We start from the raw sequence: 18773 nt of genomic DNA on the forward strand, positions 1-18773 counted from the left end.
TTATCACAATAATTATCTAATTAACTGATATTAATATAATTTTTAAAGCATTACAAGAAATAGTTAAATTGATATTTTATTTTTCAAAATAACGAAAAAGTTAAAATATTCTTTGGCGACTATAACAAGTGACTATGGATTAACTTATAAAATTGTAAAATGTATTTAAAATTGGATTTAATATCACAATCAGAATTTTAGTAATTTGTGAAAGAAAAACAACATGTAAATGAGTTCAAATCTTTATTTAATTGGTGTTGTTTTCTCAAATCTTCAAGTTCAGCGAATAATAATGTAATTGAAAATTTGGTTATAAGGTCGTCACTAATTAAGCTTAGATTGCAATTTAGGCGAAGACGCCTGTTTACCGTAAAATACCTACTTACATCATTACCACCCGCCAACGTAATTTCCAAATTACTTAAACACAATCTTAGGATCTCCCCAGCCACCAAATCCTTTGACGTGGTCAATGTTAATACTTTGAACATATACATTAAACAAATTAGATCAGTTCGATAACTAGATAAACAATCAAAACCGCTCAATAAATCACATTAGCGTAATTGATCACATTCCAATAATTCCACACAGAGTATGTGTTTTATGGTAATAACCAGGCTTGCGGCTGAAATTCATCTGATTTCTTGCAATTGTATCCGGGATTTAATGACGCCGTGATAAGGCGTAGATTTAGGTCATTAACGTCCTTCCTGTGGGATTTCAGAATCTATGAGGTCGCAAGGACAGGAGCTGCATCTATTATACAGCATGTTTCAGGACTCGTGCCCTACACAAAAATAAGGTAAAATACCAGAAACATTAGAAAAGTCAACCTATCAAATTTTCTAAATAATGGGAGTTTCAATTTTACTCTTTGACTCTAATTATTTCTCTGGGAAAAATATTTTTCTAAGTTTCTTTGCTACAGAAAAGGAAACGAAGAAGCTGTATCCTAATTTGTAACTTTTATTGGCAAACATTTGTTACCTTTACTAAATAATTATGAAAAAACAAATACATTATCAACAATATTAAATAGACACAAAATGTCTAATATTAAATGTCAAAAAATAAATGTCAAAATTTTTATCATGTTTGTGGTATCTCATCTTACTTGGCATTTTTCTCTGAGGCGCGAGTTTTGAAACAGCCTATATAACTTTACAACAATTTTCTCGAATCGGGTTGCAAACGTTACTAAAAAATAACCTATCCTAAACCCAATTCCCGTTTGATAAAATCCAATTAGATTGCATTTGCATCAACCTGTAATTTGAGGCTATTCAGCTAAAATTTCATTAAAACAGTACAATAGTTTCTATTTAATTAAGCAAATATGGGGCAAATCAGAACAGGGTTACATCCTGTATCAAAAAAACAGACAGTGTGTCAAAAGTTCAATTTGACGTCACTTTCGCATTTATTTTTAAGCACGTGGTTTATTATTAAACTTGCAGGACAATGAACTCTTCCTATTAAATCTCTCTTGTCAAATAAAGCCTTTGATCCCTCAATAAATAAAAGTGTATTGATCCTGAAAAAGCTCTAATTATTCTCTTCACACATATGCTCTAATTGTTTTGCCCGAATTTTCTAAGATTACTTCCAGAATGTTTGTTAACGTTTTGCATAATGGAGGAAGCGTAATGTTTGCGTTTTAGAGCAGTTGGAATAACATGTGTGGTTATGAAAGATGTATGAGGGTTAATTAATTTAGTAGTGCTTAGTTTTCGGTTTAAAGGGCTTTTAGGAAGGTACCTATGATTAAAAATTTACAGGCTTTTGGGGTCGACAAACAGTTTTACACAAACAATAATGTTTAATATTTTTTACGTAATTTTTGCTTCATATCTTCTCAATAACTTGCAAGTGTATGAGACATCGATAGTCAATATCGCCGTCGTCCATCTAGGAATTTCCTGTTTGCATCGAATCGATAAGATATTGATACTGTCATAAAACGTCTAGCTAACTCTACATAGTTTTCAATTCTCAAACTTGGCAATTTCAATAGCACTGATTTAAATCGCAGTTAATTGAAAAACAGAGTAGTTTAATGGTTGCAATGAATAATAGTTTTATTGCAAAACTGGTATTAAGAAGAGAGTTATGAGTAAATTTAGTCTTTAGAAAGAGGACGATGACCTGGTTGCTACTTAATCTTAGACGGATTTTGCGGAAAGAAAATGTCATCAATCTTTTTGGCGCACCTTTTTCGGGCATTATTGAGGATGTGTTTAACAGATTTTTTTTATAAATGAGAGGACACAATAGAAAGTGGTAGAAATTGAAAGCTTGAAATATGATTCTCAGTTTTTTAAGTAGGCAGTTTAAGTAAAAAGTGGAATATTGAAACTTTTGCAGTAAATTATGTGGCGGGTGTTTTTAGTTAGTGAAAGAATAGGAAGTCAAAAAATTGAAAGTTATATTTTAGAAAAAATGAGTTTTAAACCATAAAATGTGTATTATTACAATTTGAACAGAAAATTTACTAAATTCAGAAATTGTTATAAGAAGGTCAATTTTATTTTTAATAGATACATAATTTTCAGCTTGATTTAAGTATTTTACACTTTTTGTTTTTTTGAGTAATGACGTCATCGACATTTTTGTTAGTGGAAACCCCTAATTTTTTTAGCCATTTTGATAGATCTTTTAATTGTCGAAATGGTAACACCAAAATATTAAATAGGTATTACATAAAACTTTTGAGAAAAAATTACCAAAAAAGTAGAATGATATCAACAAAAAAGAATATATACAATTAAATCAAGTTGAGTATTTTATTATTTTTTAAAAAGGAAATTGACCCGATTGAGCATTTTTGTGAAAACAAAATATTTTCAGTTTTAATAAATAAGAATTTTTTATAATTTAGCCGCTCACTGTATGTAAGTTTAAAGGAAAGTAAAAATTTTTCTTTTTCTTTAGAAACAGGGAAACATGCTGCTATATTTAATACAGAAACTGGAATATCAAGAAAAAAATTGTTAGTTCCGAAGTTTTTCTTGTTGGATTGTAGGAAAAATTAAATATATTACATTAGAGGAAAGTGTCTTTTGCTTCGTGGGTGATTATTTCTACTTCCACCTGTGGGAGGAAAAAATACGCTTTCTTTTTTTTTTAATAAATATTTCCAACGACTCTAACAAAAAGTAAGTTTTTTCATTAAAATTTCAGAAATTATTAAAGTGGCCAGTTACCTCCTAGAGAGGTAAAGATTTATTTTCCTCCTTTATTTGTTTTACAATAACAGTAAATATTAAATGTTAAATTTGTCTCAGAGAAGTACAAATTTTACTTCCTTTATAGAAACTAAAAAAATGCTACTAGATTTAATGATGAAACTGAGATATGAAGAGAAATTGTTAGTTTTATATTGTTTTTTTGGTTGATCATAGAAAAAATTATTTGTATTACACTAGAGAAAAGAGTCTTTTTCTCCCTTGTATCTAAAACAAGTAACTATTTTTTAAACTTTGTTTTTAGAAAAAATACTATTTTATTTGACAACTTCTATCACCATATGTTCAAAGATGGCGTAATTTAGCTTTACTCTGCCTTTTTGATTTTAGAAAAAAATATTGATGTAGTGTTTGTTTACGTTCTTTAATTAAATACTATGGTTAGATAAATTTTATCGGTTCCATAATTGCTATAAAAACACCAATCAGTTCAACGCTACCTTAGAAACTATCTAAAGGACAAAACTTATCTTATGTTAAATTGTTCCAGAAACCGGGCATAAATAAACTAAATGTTTCGAATAACATAATTTGAAAAACTTTTTATTGCTTTATAAACTCCTTTTGATTTTATTTAATACAGAAACAATACTAACAAGTTAAAAAGATAAAATCTTTATGTTTAGTATATCTGTTTCTGTGATTGCAGTATACATTATTATTTTTTTGTGAGAAATTTGTTCCACGTTATTTAACAACGTTTTAAAAGCTTAACAGTGTATGATATCGCAAAGCGCATTATCTTATAAAAATCAATAATTAGACTTAAAAAAGAAAACAAAAAGCACTTATTCTGGTTTCTACTTGCATTTTTCAGAGCAAACTGCAATTTGTATATAATAATAAAATCAAAATATGAAAAATTTTATTAATCTTACCACAAATTATAAAAAAATAAATTAACAACATTTTAATAATGGTTTATTGTTGTTCCGGCGCATCCACTAAAAATTGTTCCCTTGTTATCGATAGTTAAGATGAAATAGTAGTGGCTTGGAATGTGTCAAAAAAATTAATTACCATCTTTCTAGTTCTTTAACAGAATAAAAGTTTTTCAGTAACAATATTTCATTCATAATTGCCCCAACTTTGTTATACTCTAGTGAAACATTAAAATTTTATAACTTTAGGTGTGATCCATATAACCGTTAAAGTAGTCTTAATAAGTTTAGCACTAAAGCACATTTTATACAGGGCGATGATAAAACCAGTGATGTTACTTACGCACGAAGATGTTGGACATGAGCGTCGCTGGTAAGCAGAAGACGATAACCAAAATGTCAGCCACGGCCAAATTAACAATAAAGAAGTTCGTCACCGTCCGCATCCTCGGCGACCTGAAAACCACCGCGATCACGAAGAAGTTGCCCACGATTCCGACCGCGAAAACCAGCAGATAGGCCACACAGTACACCGCCGTCATCGCCATCGAATGTCGGTAGAAAAGCTCGGGCAGGAACGCCGCCTCCGTGGCATTGACGGTCGCGTTCATCCATGTCTTGGTGCTCTCAGTGTGCGCCACCACGTCGAAGAGGTTCCCCAGGTACTCGGCCGTCAGCATCGTCTCGTTGGGCTCCGGCATGGGGACGGCGGCTAGGAGGTGGGCTCGTCGGCGGCGCTCATCGTAGTACTCTTCTTCGTCGTCGATGCGCAGCGCGGCTAACTCCAGGACACCCATCTAGAGCATAGTTTCGCGAAGTGGCGCGCCGATGGCGAGGGCGACCGGCGCGGTGGAACGTCGGAGGAAGAGTGCCCGAATGCGGGGCTGATAAGCGACTGCGCTGGGGGATGCTGCCGCCGGGATTGGCAGATTGAATCTTTGCATGTTTTAATAAATTGGGAAAGAGGTTGATGACTCCAGAGGTGTGTGCTGATGAGAGATTAGGTGCCGGATTTGCCCTGCAAAAGACTAAATAATCAAACTAAACTTTCATAAATTCGATTGAAAGGAAATTCAAGTTTGAACAGTGAAAGTTAAATTATTATTTACATACGCCCACAAACACAAAGTTAGTCTTGGAAATAATCCAATTGATGCTTAATTTAATTATATTTTAATCTTGTACAACATTGATTGTTATTTTCATATGTTATTTTCATGTGTTATTTGTTTATTAATACTAAATATTAGCTCAGATAGTCTATGCTACACCCTATAAAATACATGGTGTCATAGAAATAACTGCGTTAACTATTTTTTTTAAACTATAATGTAAACATTGATTAAGAATTTTGTATTGAGAGATCAAGATAATTTGTAATCAAGTCATCTTTGGCTTTGGATCTGAAAACGTATGTCTATTTTTGAATTAACTTCACATGAAACGTCAAATAAAATGGTAAGTTGAAAGGTAAAACGACAAAATAGGCTGAAACTAGTCGCCGACGTACTCGTACAACAATATGACTGTTTTTGAAATAATTAGTTATTAAAATTATCATTTTTTTGATCATATCAATTTAGTTTTCGACTTGTCATTTTATTTGATGTTTCACAGACATGACTCAATTACAAATTATCTTGATTTTTCGATACATTTATCTGTAAAATTGTCATAAAGAATATAATAAACTACTCCTATAAAAATACGTAAAATGCAAAAATACAAGGTGCGCCAGAACTCGCACCCCAGAGAAAAATGTCATATAATGTAAAATACCAGGAATATGGGAAAAATTCTATCTATAAAAATTTCGAAGTTATGAGAGTTCAAATTTTGCACTATTTTGACTTTATTTATTTCTGTTGGAAAAATACTTTTCCAAGTTTTTTTTCCTATAGGCTATTAAAAGAGGAAACAAGGAAGCTGTATCCTAAACTGTAACTCTGTTCAATGTTATTTGTGGCTTTTATTGGCAAAAGTTTTGGTCCTTTACTAAATTTTTGTTATTGATTCAATCAATTCAATTTAAAGCACATATTCGTGATATTTCGTATAAAAAATTATTAGTAGAAAGTTAGGAGACACAATATAAAAAGTGTTTTTTTTTTAATTTGGCGTCATTATAATTAGCGATGATATAAGTGTGTTGTGAGCGGACAACAATTTTTAACACGCCCGGAAAGATGTCCAATATAAGATTAATTATTTTCAATACGATTGTCCATTCACAACCAAAGTTTCAAATTAAAAAAAAAACACCCGATATAATTATGTAAGTAGGTACTATGCCTGTAATGAAATTTCTGACAATAGTACGTGGCTTGTAACATACCTTGACAACATAAATAGACACAATAGATATAAAAGTTTACAGGTTTTACCTTTTCTGTTACTACCTGATTCAGTGTTGCCAATTTAGCTTCATAGTCATAGGACCTAACTATACCTGACTCTACCGACTATATCGATCTTATTTTTGATTAAATAAGTTGTTAGAAAGCTTATTAACTATAGCGTGTTTTCTAATAATTATTTTAGGAATAACCCAATCATCATATTATACAGACTTATTGCATTTAACATCACTCGAAAGTGAGTTATCAGATGAGAAAGCATTTGCTGAGAACATTTTTAAAAAAAAGTTCAGAAAGCTACAACAAAGTGAACAAGTCGGAATCTGAATGGAAAGTGATTTGATTTAAAAAAATTGCTTTTAAATGCTAGTGCCTTAAACTTCTAGATCCTCTTTGTTTGTTTCAGTGGTCATTTTTAGATGAAAGAAACTCTTTATTTGCTTTTATTAGTACGCAGGTACTTTTTGTTTGTTTTAAGTAAACAAACAGTTTTTGTTTATTCTAATTAGAACAAAGAAGGTAAAATTGACTATTTTTAATCAAAAGTAAAGTCTTAAAACAAATTCTTTTATAAAAGTGCAATTTTAAGTAAAATTAACATGCATTACTCCTATATGGCGGAATACCTGAATAGCAAACCATAACTTCAAAAAATCATATTTTGAAACTACTCGGTATATTTTTTAAGAATTTGGATCCCAACTAATAAAGAGATGCTCTACACGTTGGTGATGGTAAAAAAAATTACTCGTAGATTTTTTCTCAGATTATTTCGATTTGCCTCGAACTTCTTCAAACACTGTTCGAAGTTTGCCAATATTCAATTTCAAATTGCATATTATGCTAAAGAGCAAATCCATCCCTTTAGAATAGTTTTTATTTGAAGGAAATCGGCCTAATAGTTATTGCGTAATGATGTTTTAAAGTTAAATTATTTTAAATTAATTTTAAATTTAAAAAAATATTTAGTTCAAAGTTTGTGGACTTAAAAAAAAATAATCTCACTGAGATGAACAAAATGATATATAATATGTCATATAATAATGTTATACATGTATATCATGCCCTTTTTTTGTTGCCCTAATCAACAATTATTCCTAATTTCTTTTATGCAAAATTTAGTACGTTCTTTGAGGTTTGCACTATTCTGTCAACTAATTCAACCTCTTCATGCCAACAGTACTCTTCTTTGGTTTTTAACGCTCTGGGCTTTTTGCACTTATCGTCACCTAACTACTGCAAAAATACTGCCAGCTGAAATATTTATCTAAAAATGATTACCTACCACCGAATATAATGCAAGAAAAATTATAAATATTTGCATTTTATTGATTATTCCTGCTTCTTTTACGCTTCCTGTTGTTGAATTTGTATTTGGAATCAAATTATTGTCATTTGCATTGCCATTTATGCCTGCTTATTTACATTTTTCTCTTTGTCGTCTAATATCTACCTATTTCACATATTTGACCACATAGATTAGAACTTTGTTGAAAATTATCAAGATCAAGATTAAATAAATAAGAAAAAAAATTAAGCAGAAATGTTTGGGTGCGTTAACTACTTCTCAAAGTGCGTTACTAGTCTAGTGTATTTTTTATATCTGTATTATAACCAATTGGCTACCAATTTTCAATAAACTTGGCAATTTTTCAAATTTTTGGTGACAAACAAAAAATCTCGAGAATTTATTTCTAGATTACGTACAATGACAAAATTAAATTTTCCAGCACCTTCATACACTACTACATGTCACCAACTGACGCAAAATACTCTAAATTTAATTTTTTAATTTTATTAAAAGCAGCATAAAAAGCAAAAAATAGTATAAATTACTTGTTACGGAAGGCTATTCAAGTCAAGCGTTTGTTTCTCGACTTTTGTTTAAATGGATGCCTTCTACGACTCGTATTTTCATATACTATTTAATTTTGTGCCAAAATTTTAAAATAATATTTGATAGTAGGCACATAATACAATTATTGTAAACTTGATCTAGTAATAGAAAAAGAGAACAAAATAACATTCATTTATTGTAAATACAAAAAATTGTTTGTTTTTTTTTCGAAAATGAAAGTAACTTTTTAAGTAAAAATAGTTTAAAAAATTTGTGTCATTTATATTAACAAAAAGGTGTTGTAGGTGTTAGAATTTCTAATTAACAACCATTATAAAAAAAATTAAATGTCAACCAATTAACATTGTTTCTCTAATTTCAACCGTAAACCCATAAACTCGGGGTGTTTTGTTCTTCTTTAATTTGATTGCATGTCTGCTAAGTAACCCGATATAAAAAATGGATAATTATTACCGTTGGAACGATTTTCTGATATACCGATTCCATTTTGTTCTTTTGATTGCCCACAAGTCGGATATTTACGTTTGTAACCTTTCCTCCATAACATATGTGTCTACCTCCAGTTTGAAAACTTAATCAGGAAAATTCTCGCAGTTAACAAAACTTTTCTTTATTATATCTCCCACCCGATGACATATATATGAATAAAGTTCCGCCGCCATGAACTTGGCAACAAACCTCACTAAATACAAGAAACCCATTCACTTGGCAGATCGCTCTATTCATCAGCTTGTTTTCTCGTTGCACTTATGGTCAAGGCTACATAAACGGATCAATGCTTAAACCGTTTAGCTTTTACCAAAAAACAAAAAAAGCTCCTTGAAATGAAGTTGTTTTCAGGAGTTTTAATTAGCGGTAAAATTTGCCATTTTTCAGCCGATGGGCTTAATATCGCCGCATGAAATGACATGTTTTGCAAATGCTAAGTTAAAACACTGGGATAAAGCAGAATTTGTGATAATTGAATTTACAAAATACGATATGTTTCCACTACTGTTTTATTTTCACACAATCGATTACTAACACCAAGGATTAAAATGTGAGGCCTGAAATGATTGATGATTCGAATCGATTCTCGGACTAAAAACCCTACAGGTCCTGACCCAGATTTTCTGAATGACCAAATTCGTGAATAAGTAATTTAAAGTTGACCCATTGCACATCATTCCGAGTTAACCTAATGCAAACGTTCCGATTTTACACTCAATTTCGTTGAGCTTAAAGCGAGGTGGAGGCATTATAAAAGTCACTGGAACGTCAGTCGAATCAATCATAGAAACATGAAAAATGCAAAAAACAAGTATTGATCAAGCGGAATAATGAAGAGGAAATTTGATGGGTGGGGGCTTCAAAAAGTTGATTTATTGTCTAAACAGGTTGGATGTTGTTTTATTTGATAAAAGTCGATGAGGGTAGTAGAGTGAAAGAAGCGTTTTTCTGCAGTTTGAGCAAGCAAACATTTTGTACGAACAAATTCTATAATATAAATTAAATTTTATCTTTATTTAACAAAGTTACTAATTCAAATCTATAAAGTAACAAACCTTACCACTCACCATTTAATAGTAGATTACATGTCAGGTGGAAATCGATTTTATTCACAGTAATATAGTTGCTATTCAAACAAATTAGTTGTTGACATTTGTTGGTCTCGTAATCTTAATAATCCTTCCTAAATTACTTCCTGACCATGAGATATAATAATTATTATTAGTAGTAGTAGTAGTATTACTAGGTATATATACAGGGTGTCTCAGAAGGTTGAAAAAGTCCATTAGTGACTTTTAAATGGTGAAATTTAAAAAAAATTATGTAGGACATTGATTGATACTAATCTAGTGCATCACCTAAAATTATTTTCAACCAAACAGGATGTCTCAAACATAAGTTACAATACAAACTTGTGTTTTTTTTTAAATGAAACACCGTATGTTTTTTGACATTTTTGGATGTAGCCTTTTAAAACAATGTTTTTGCGCTAAACTTTTATTAGTCAATTTTGCTTAGTTTTAGGAATAAGACTTTTTTTGGACGAAAACATGCACTTTTTAAAAATTTATTACACAATAACTAAGACAGCTAGAATAAATTTTTTCTTACTTCTGCAAAAACGAAAGTACAAAATTTAAAGCTCTAGCAATTTTTTAGTGTTTTGCATTTGTAAAGATTAATAAATTTTAATGGAAGATTAATAAAAAAAAGTTTGTCAAAAGTTAAACAACTTAAAAAATTAAATGGTACACCCATTTTGTATTTTTGCATCTAATAGATTGATAAATTGTCTATCTAAAAAAAATAACTTTTAATGTCTAGAGTTAATAAAGGAAAAAATATTGAATATTCGAAATTAATTATACCAACAATGCTTATCAATATCTGAGCATTGTTGATACTATGGCAGCCATAGGAATTCCACCACGGATCATTTATCCGTTGATTTATCCAGACGTTGTAAAAGTCGTTATAAATACTGAAATTCGAATTATTTTATTGTGAAAATAAAGAATAATGAATTCAGTTTAACACAAATGTGATTATTAAATGATATTTCTTCCATCTCTTGTGCAACTGTGCACTTTTTGGCTACTGAAACAATAGTAATTATTTTTTAATGTTTAACGTTAAATATCTTTTAGAAAGACAATTTAATAGTCTTTTAAATGCAAAAACAATAAACAGGGTGTTCCATTAAATTTTTTTAAGTTATTGAACTTTTAACAGACGTCTTCATTTTTTTTATCTTTGCAAATGCAACACACTAAAAAATGTTCCAACCTTATATCTTGTACCTTCTTTTTTGTGGTAGTGAAAAAAATATTTCTAGATGTCTTAGTTTGTGTGTAATAAATTTTTTAAAAGTGCATGTGCTTGTCAAAAAAACTTCTTATTTTTAAAACTAAATAAAATCGACCAATAAAAGTGTAGCTTCTCATAAAACTACATTCTCATAAAAATCTACATCCAAAAACGCTAAGAAACATATGGTGTTTCATCATTAAAAAAAACACAAGTTCGTATTGTATCTTATTTTTGAGACACGCTGTATAGTTGAAAATAACTTTAGGCGATGAACAAGATCTATCAATGTCCTATACATTTTTTTTTAATTTTAATATTTAAAGGTCACTAATGGACTTTTTCAACTCTCTAGGACACCCTGTGTTCGTATGACAATACTATACTATGTATAGTAATTGTGAATAAAAGTAAATAAATAAAAACCTACTTCAATAACAGCATTTTATTTGCTTTATTCTCTAGCAAATAAAGACAAAACATTACTTATCTTTAAAAGGTCTACGTAAATATTTTTAATGCAGGTATTGTTAACAATACTTAAAAAAAACAAAAAAAAAACATAAGAGTGTCTATTGGATACACAAAATGTTTGTTTTTATATTCATGGTCACAATAAAGTTCTCACGTTTTACCAGCTTTTATAAATGCATCATTTATAATGATTTGACCCTTTGTTGAACAATTATTTAAAAGTACTGTGACAGCTGATTGGTTTCATTAAAGTACAAAAGCTCCACCCCTGATGAGCGTAATATCACAATCCGCAATTTATCTGAAGCCCCAAAAGCTTATTTAATATTGTTTAAGATTAATTAATCATTTAAAATTAATTAGATTTCTTACAGTCCAAAAAGTGGAAAAATTTCTGAATATCCTCTTCCTTCAAAGCTCTTCTCAAAAACTTCCATAATTACAGACCGGCCTTCAATAACGACCCTCTTATCCCAACTCCTTGCTTGCCTAATTCACACTAACGTCTCTTGCAAAACTTTAACTCTTCAATCAACACGTCCCTGAAAAAAATCATTTACATTCTCGATTTTCCAGCAAGGTATCTCCGAAAAATTCCTAATTTAATTTGCCCGACTTTCCGCTTTTTAAATTTGGCGATTTTATTAGGAAAAAGCGGTTCTCGCTTGCTGAAATGTGATTTTTTCCAGACCCACATTTCAGAATGTTTCAAGGGCATAATCACCCCTAATTTGAAAAGTATGTCCTGGGAGCAAAAAGCAGCCACCTGTTATGGGTGGAACAAAAGAGCAGACCCTACTCTCTGGCAATTGTTACCGAGGTGTTATTATTAAACGTAGTTTCTTAACAATGTTGATTCAGTAGGATTTTATTGTTTGCAGAACGATTAATGCACTGCCAAGTGCCGTAAACCGGCTTTATTACAGCTTAAAATAAATTGACTTTTGAGTCAATGTCAAGGTAGAGGAACCTCTCAAAATCAATAAATTCCTTTTTTTTAAGATAAGTTATTGGTGAAAAAATTTGGCGAGATTCTGATCGCGAGCAGTAAACAAAGAGAGAAGCGTTTTCAGGCTCAATGTCAAAAGTAAAATAAATCTAAATTTATGTCAGAGTCTCGTATCTCTAAGAAGTCGAGGTAGCCGCTGGCAAAAACATTATGCTGAATTTTTAGGCATACAATATTGTCCTGGACTTTTATATCGCTGAAATGCTCCTGAAAGGCGCATTACATATTCGTGAGACGCAGTTTTATGAAAAACTTTGCAAATTTCGGATAAAATGTTACAAGTTCGCACGCCAAAGAGATTTGTTTTTTACGTGGTTTTAAATTAAAAAGCGTAATAAAGCAAGCAGATTTATAAGCATTTTTTATGGCACTATAAAATAGCAAGTACTTGACAAAGGGTTCCGAGAAGAATGATGTGTAAGCAAATCATTTCCTTTAACAATTTTTATAGAAAAATTGCTGATAGAAAAATTGCGAACTAAAGAGGAAACTCGTGCATTCAATTTTCCTCTATAAATGCTTATCCCTTTAACAACTTACTTTAAGCTAAATTGGATCAAAAAATAAGATTGGCAATTGATTTAGCTACTAATTATTTTTATCTAAATGCCAGTTTCGACACTAATGTTTATGATACTTAATAAATTGTTCATGGTAATTTTTGTGTTTTCAGTTCTTTTTCTTCGGTATTTGTTTTTTGTTAAAATCTTACTTTTTACTTTTGCTTTATTAAATTTTTACATTTTTTTTAGTAAAGATTATTTCAGTAATTTTATATTTGAAAGTACATTTTAAGATAAAACTTTTGTTGTACCTACCGTAATAACCATAATAATGCTTTCATTTAATTAAATTCTGTTAATAAATAATTAAATTCTGTTTTTTTAAATTTTGTACAATATTTTTAACATCTAAATAAAAATATGCACTGATTTGTACATTAAACTAACTTAACTAAATTTTGAGCAAATAATACAAGCAAATTTATTTCTTAAAATAAAACAAAATTTTGCTATGAGGTTTGAGGTACATTGGAATACTAATAAACTAATAAGCCTTAATCATGTTGTGATCTTTTTGTTTGTTTTTTATTTTAACATTTGAAACGAATGTATTATAATAACTTTTAAAACGTGTTTTTGATTGAGTTTATAGTAAAAAATGTCTATAACTTTGGGTTATTATTTATTTTTCAAAAAAAAAATAGCTAAATAAGGAACAGAAATCAAGAAAATAATCATCAATAATAATAATACAATTTTAAAACATTTTTTGGAAAATAAATAAATATATATTTTTCTGAAAAAAGCAAGTTGAAATAAACTACTTTCAACTGTATTTATTGCTTTCATTGTTATTAAAGTAGAACAGGCGGCAACGAATTTTTAGAAAATCTTTTAAAACCCCAATTCCCTCTCAACCAATTAATCCCATATTTAAACCCAGCTTTAACACTTGAACAATTATACATAAAAACCCTTCCCGTCGTACACCTCTCACACTTGAGCGAAATTTACGTCGTGAAAACAGTCGGGAAAGCGGCGAAGAAACGGTCTGTTAATCTAGACATTGTTTTCATAGCTTCCAACTTCTCGCCTAATTGTTGTGAAATTGTCTTTAATGGCAGAAATAAAAACCTATTCACAGGTTCTTCACCTTGCTGCAGTCGGGGTAGGTCAGTGGATTATTACATCGATCAAAAAAACACTACCTCGTTTAATTTTTATCGAATTACGTTCACCAAAACGAAACAAACATCTTTCATATGTGTACTAAATTCAACAACTCGAACAACGCAAGTGATAGATTACTACCCTTGTGATATATTATTAAGCTTTAGACAAATTTATATCTCGGTGATAATTTATCGTTTCACCATTTGAACACTTTTTAATGGTGGTAAACCTGCACCCACAGCCTGACTAGACGCGTTTTTACACACATTCATTTTAATTAACAAGCGGAACATTTGCTACATGCTTTTTGTTCATGTGGGTTCAAATTTGCAATTATTTTGTTAGCGTTCATATTTTTTAAGATAAATATACTTATTGATTTGTGAACAATGTTTTGGAAATTCGCTCTTTTGTACTCAAATTTTTCAGTTTCAGGTAATTAAAAAAACTCAATCCCACCTAACACAATTATTACTGAAATATTATGAAAGCAACCACAAAACAGATAACGAATTTGTTTTGAGGCCAAGGGCGCTCCGGTGATATATCCCTTTTGGAGGAGGCGTGGTAGGAAGACAAACGTATCTCGTAACAAATGAATCTAAAAATTTAAACTTTTGCATAGTGACTATATTTATTGAGATTTCAACTATTAAACAATTACTTCATAAACTAGAAAAACTGTTTATTTTCCTAGTCCATATTTCATCAATCATCATATTTACTCGTAAATAGCTTTTTTAAACGAATTGTAACAAATAAAATTTTTAAATTTTGTAAAATCTTTACTTAATAAATGAAGTAAAAATAGGAAAAAAGTATCACGCACAAAAGCTATTTTTCTTTAGTGTTTTTTATAGGCTATCTAAAATACGAAAAGCTCTGAGTCGCAAGTACGCAGTGGACAAAAAAAGGGTTTGAACAGAAGCTTCATTTTTGTAGACAGTTCTGGTATTCACATCGGTACACATCCGCAAAAAGTATTGTTCTTAGTGCCAAATAAAGTTTGATTGATGTGAAAATAAAACAAAGTTGTTTCACATACTGTACCCCAGCTAAACCGGTTGTCCATCACACTCTAACAGAGACTCGCTCTTTTTATTTTTGTGCATCTCGCAGCCTTTCTTATTCTATATAAACTGTACATAAAATAACAAAAACAAAAAAAAAACAAAATGTACTTTAGATTATTTACTGATAACTGATAAGCAGGGACGGATCTAGGGACCCAAACCCGGGCCCAAAACTACTGAAGCGCCAAATGATTTTCCAAATTTTTTTGTTAGGTTTGCAGCTAACAGAACTAGATAGCATCAAGGGCGATTTCTAAGTAAGTATTTCTTTTATTTAGTTGGATTATATTACTAGTTTAATAATAACGGCAATGTATAAACACTAAATGGCATCATCTATGATGCAGACTCAGAAATAAGTCGATTGACTTAATAAATTATATCAAGGTCACAACATAAAAGTTGTACTCGGATGACTAATTGCAATTAATCAAAAACATATAGTTTGGTAAGCTTTAAAATATTCTGAAAAAAATCGCCTAAGAACATAAATTAATTGTAAACACTCAAAAAGTCATACCCACTTATAATATAACGTCCCCACCCAAATTATCGGAAAATACGTAAAGCATATCATAAACCAAGTTGTAAATAAAATATTTATTAATGATCAAACATGGTTCAGGACAACCTTTCTGGTTTAGCAATCTTAAGCATCGAACATGAAATTTCCGGAAAAATAAATCTCGAAGAAATTGTAGATAAGTTTGCAGCAACAAAAACACGAAAAGTAAAATTTTAATTTTTTTAAGTGATTACTCATTATTGTAAAATTTTTATTCTGATATGAAATACACTTTTTGAAAAACAAAGGCCCGTCAACTAATTCTGTCCCCCCTAAAAAATTTTCACGATCCGTCCCTGCTATCAGCAAACAATAATATCTTTTGGGTAAAGTCTCAAAGAAAGAAAACATGTTGATTTGACAAAAACTTCTCCACTAAGCTTCACTCCGCAGCGTTGTCTAAACTAGTAGCAAAAAGAGTTAAAATCTAGAAAATTCATATTTATAAAGAAAAATTAGAAATGTGTAAAAATTTAACGATATTTTTGTAATTATATTTCATTTATTTATTTATTAAACATTACTTAGAGTCATAATTTAAAAACAATTTCATCTCAACAACCCCTTTGACACTAAGTAAATCTCCGCCGCTCAGTTATCATCCCTAAACCTGAAAGTAAACTTGACCGTACTTAGATTCGTCTTCAGCGCGTTTTTCTTTCGTTGAGTCAAGTCTACTTAGAAACGCCGTAAATTGGCTTTAAACATATCGTAAGTTTTTTGCATTTGTTAGTTAACCTATTGATTAAATTTAAACAATTTAAAAAATGTGTTACTTCAGTTGTACTGAAATATTACGAAAACAACCAGAAAACAAACAACTAAAATGTTTTGAGAACAAGGGCACTCCTGTGATATATTTCGTTTGGAGGCGGAATGCCAACGTATCTTGTATCAAATGTAAAAAAATCAAACTTTTGTAAAGTGACTATTTATTGATATTACAACTAATTAGTACAAGTCATTTGTTATAAGAATATATACAGTTATTATATATTAATTACAAGAATAATATATACAAAAATATTTATTGCACATTAGGCCATTTCTTCGTCATAAATAAATACAACTTAAGATTTCTAAAATATTTACAAAATAATTGCACTATTCTTACGTATGGTAACTAGTCATTAAAATAAAAAAATAGAATATTGTTTTATCCTACAATTAACCTGTCAGAGGACCTACGTAGGGTCGAAGGTCCCGAAATAGCCATAGGCGGAGGTGCGGGAATGTGTCCCAACGACCTCATCCTGTGCAACCCCGCACTTTGAACAATGTCCTCGCTTATAGACCTATTCCTTGACCTCCTCTGTTGTGTATTTCTAGCCGAATTGAGCTCAACTTGTCGTATCGACGCCGATCTGGTCCTTTTTTGAGGCACCGATTGTAACGAATCTTCGTAACTGAAACCAAAAATGAGAACGCGAAAACCCAAAAACGTGACTAACCTACTTGCTGCTCTCTTCCGACGATTGAGAACACGATTGCCTACACTGACAGTGGCCAGCATCCACAATGCCCGAATCTTGCCCACTGGAATGAAGAGACGTTATCGACTTTTCTATACAACCAGAACTTCGAGACCTCTCTCTGAAAGTCCGGCGAGTGCTTGACATGCGTTGGCAAGACCGATCATGATGGTGGTGCACAATATCATGCCCCGAGTCGGTGTAGTGAAGGTCACCGAAACTCGCAGGGAAGAGACTAGGTTTGCCCAAAGTGCCGATTGGGTAGCCCAAAGGTTGGGCAAAACTTTTCTGAAGCAACCTAAAGCCGGAAATGAGCTTTTCCAAGTCGGGCAAAAATTTTGACTTACCTGCGTTTCCGTCTGCGGGCACACATGACGCAAATAGCGGTGGCTAGGGCTCCGATGAAGACCACGCAGCCTAAAACCACAACCCCTACTTCGAGGGAGGAGAGGATGACGCGTTGGTTGCGAGAATGCCCGCGTTCGGAGACGCCGCTAGCCACTGCGAGGACTTTGGGGCCTTGGAGTTGGTGCTCAATTTCGTTTGTTTTTAACTGGAGGACTCTGAAAACATTTGGAGTGATGTTTTGTAAGATTTCAAGACTTTTTTCTTACTTTTGGAGCTGCTCCATGTCGACCACAACATTTAATATAGGATCAACTGCATACAGGTACATATCGGTACTGAAGTAAAAAGTGTTACAAAATTTTCAATTTTTTAAGTTGGTACTTACGCGCTGTTATCTATCTGATTGCGTTCAGAATGTGGTTCTAATTTACGAATCCTAATATCGTATCCAGTTGTGTTATGCAAAATCCTGCAAATGTGTGTGTTTAAAAGATATAAATAAAATAAAAAAGATTTCATTTGTCTACATTGAGTGGGAAAATGCCAAAATTTTTTGTAATTTCAACTAAAGGGTGTGTAGAAGTTCGATCCAATAGCAATAAGTATCTGATCTAACTTTAGACAAACCAATATTAAGAAATGATTTATTTCATATCATAGAGGTGCACCAATAAAGTTTGTGGTTATCAAAAGAGTGACACTCTTGCTTTATCTGCCCTAGCAAAGTGTTTTAAAACATTTATATTAGTTAATTCTGAAAAACACTTTTAAAAGACAATTAGTTTAGAAAGTATAGTTAATCTGAATTATACATTTTACTAAAAACAAAATATTCTACAAAATTTGCGAAAGAACCGCTATTCTGCTAAATATGTTACTCGGAGATTTAATAAAGTTTTTGATATGTACTTATTTTGTTTTTTTCTAAAATAAATGTAATTTGTTATATATTGAATCCGAATACTGTCTTTCTATGCTCATCTTTAATAAGTGATAAGTTCAAGTTGCAAGCATTG

The 18773-nt window shown here is 31.0% G+C and overlaps 2 protein-coding genes across 5 annotated transcripts in view; both read right to left on the reverse strand.

Annotated features, from left to right (window-relative positions):
* Positions 1-4983, reverse strand: part of LOC123009692 (neuropeptide SIFamide receptor-like) — a 63580-nt gene extending 58597 nt beyond the window's left edge. Inside the window, exon 1 of the mRNA XM_044406168.1 lies at positions 4473-4983. Within this exon, the coding sequence (XP_044262103.1) occupies positions 4473-4926 (454 nt within the window). The 5' untranslated portion in view covers positions 4927-4983. The remainder of the gene's footprint in view (positions 1-4472) is intronic.
* An 11875-nt stretch (positions 4984-16858) lies between these two features.
* LOC123009833 (cadherin-89D) overlaps positions 16859-18773 on the reverse strand; it is a 34429-nt gene continuing 32514 nt past the window's right edge. Inside the window, exons 16-21 of one of the 4 annotated variants that reach the window (XM_044406355.1) lie at positions 18143-18226; positions 18024-18092; positions 17757-17972; positions 17525-17707; positions 17393-17473; positions 16859-17343 (exon numbers count right to left, since the gene is read on the reverse strand). In XM_044406355.1, coding sequence (XP_044262290.1) covers positions 17094-17343; positions 17393-17473; positions 17525-17707; positions 17757-17972; positions 18024-18092; positions 18143-18226 — 883 coding nt within the window. In that variant the 3' untranslated portion in view covers positions 16859-17093. Of the gene's footprint in view, positions 17344-17388; positions 17708-17756; positions 17973-18023; positions 18093-18142; positions 18227-18773 lie in introns of all 4 variants that reach the window. The other 3 variants (XM_044406357.1, XM_044406354.1, XM_044406356.1) reach the window with 3 other exon arrangements.

This window comes from Tribolium madens, unplaced genomic scaffold (genome assembly GCF_015345945.1).
Source record: "Tribolium madens isolate multiple individuals breed KSU strain unplaced genomic scaffold, Tmad_KSU_1.1 Scaffold_7;HRSCAF=85;Tcas5.2_LG10, whole genome shotgun sequence".
In the NCBI taxonomy this organism is placed as follows: Eukaryota; Metazoa; Arthropoda; class Insecta; order Coleoptera; family Tenebrionidae; genus Tribolium; species Tribolium madens.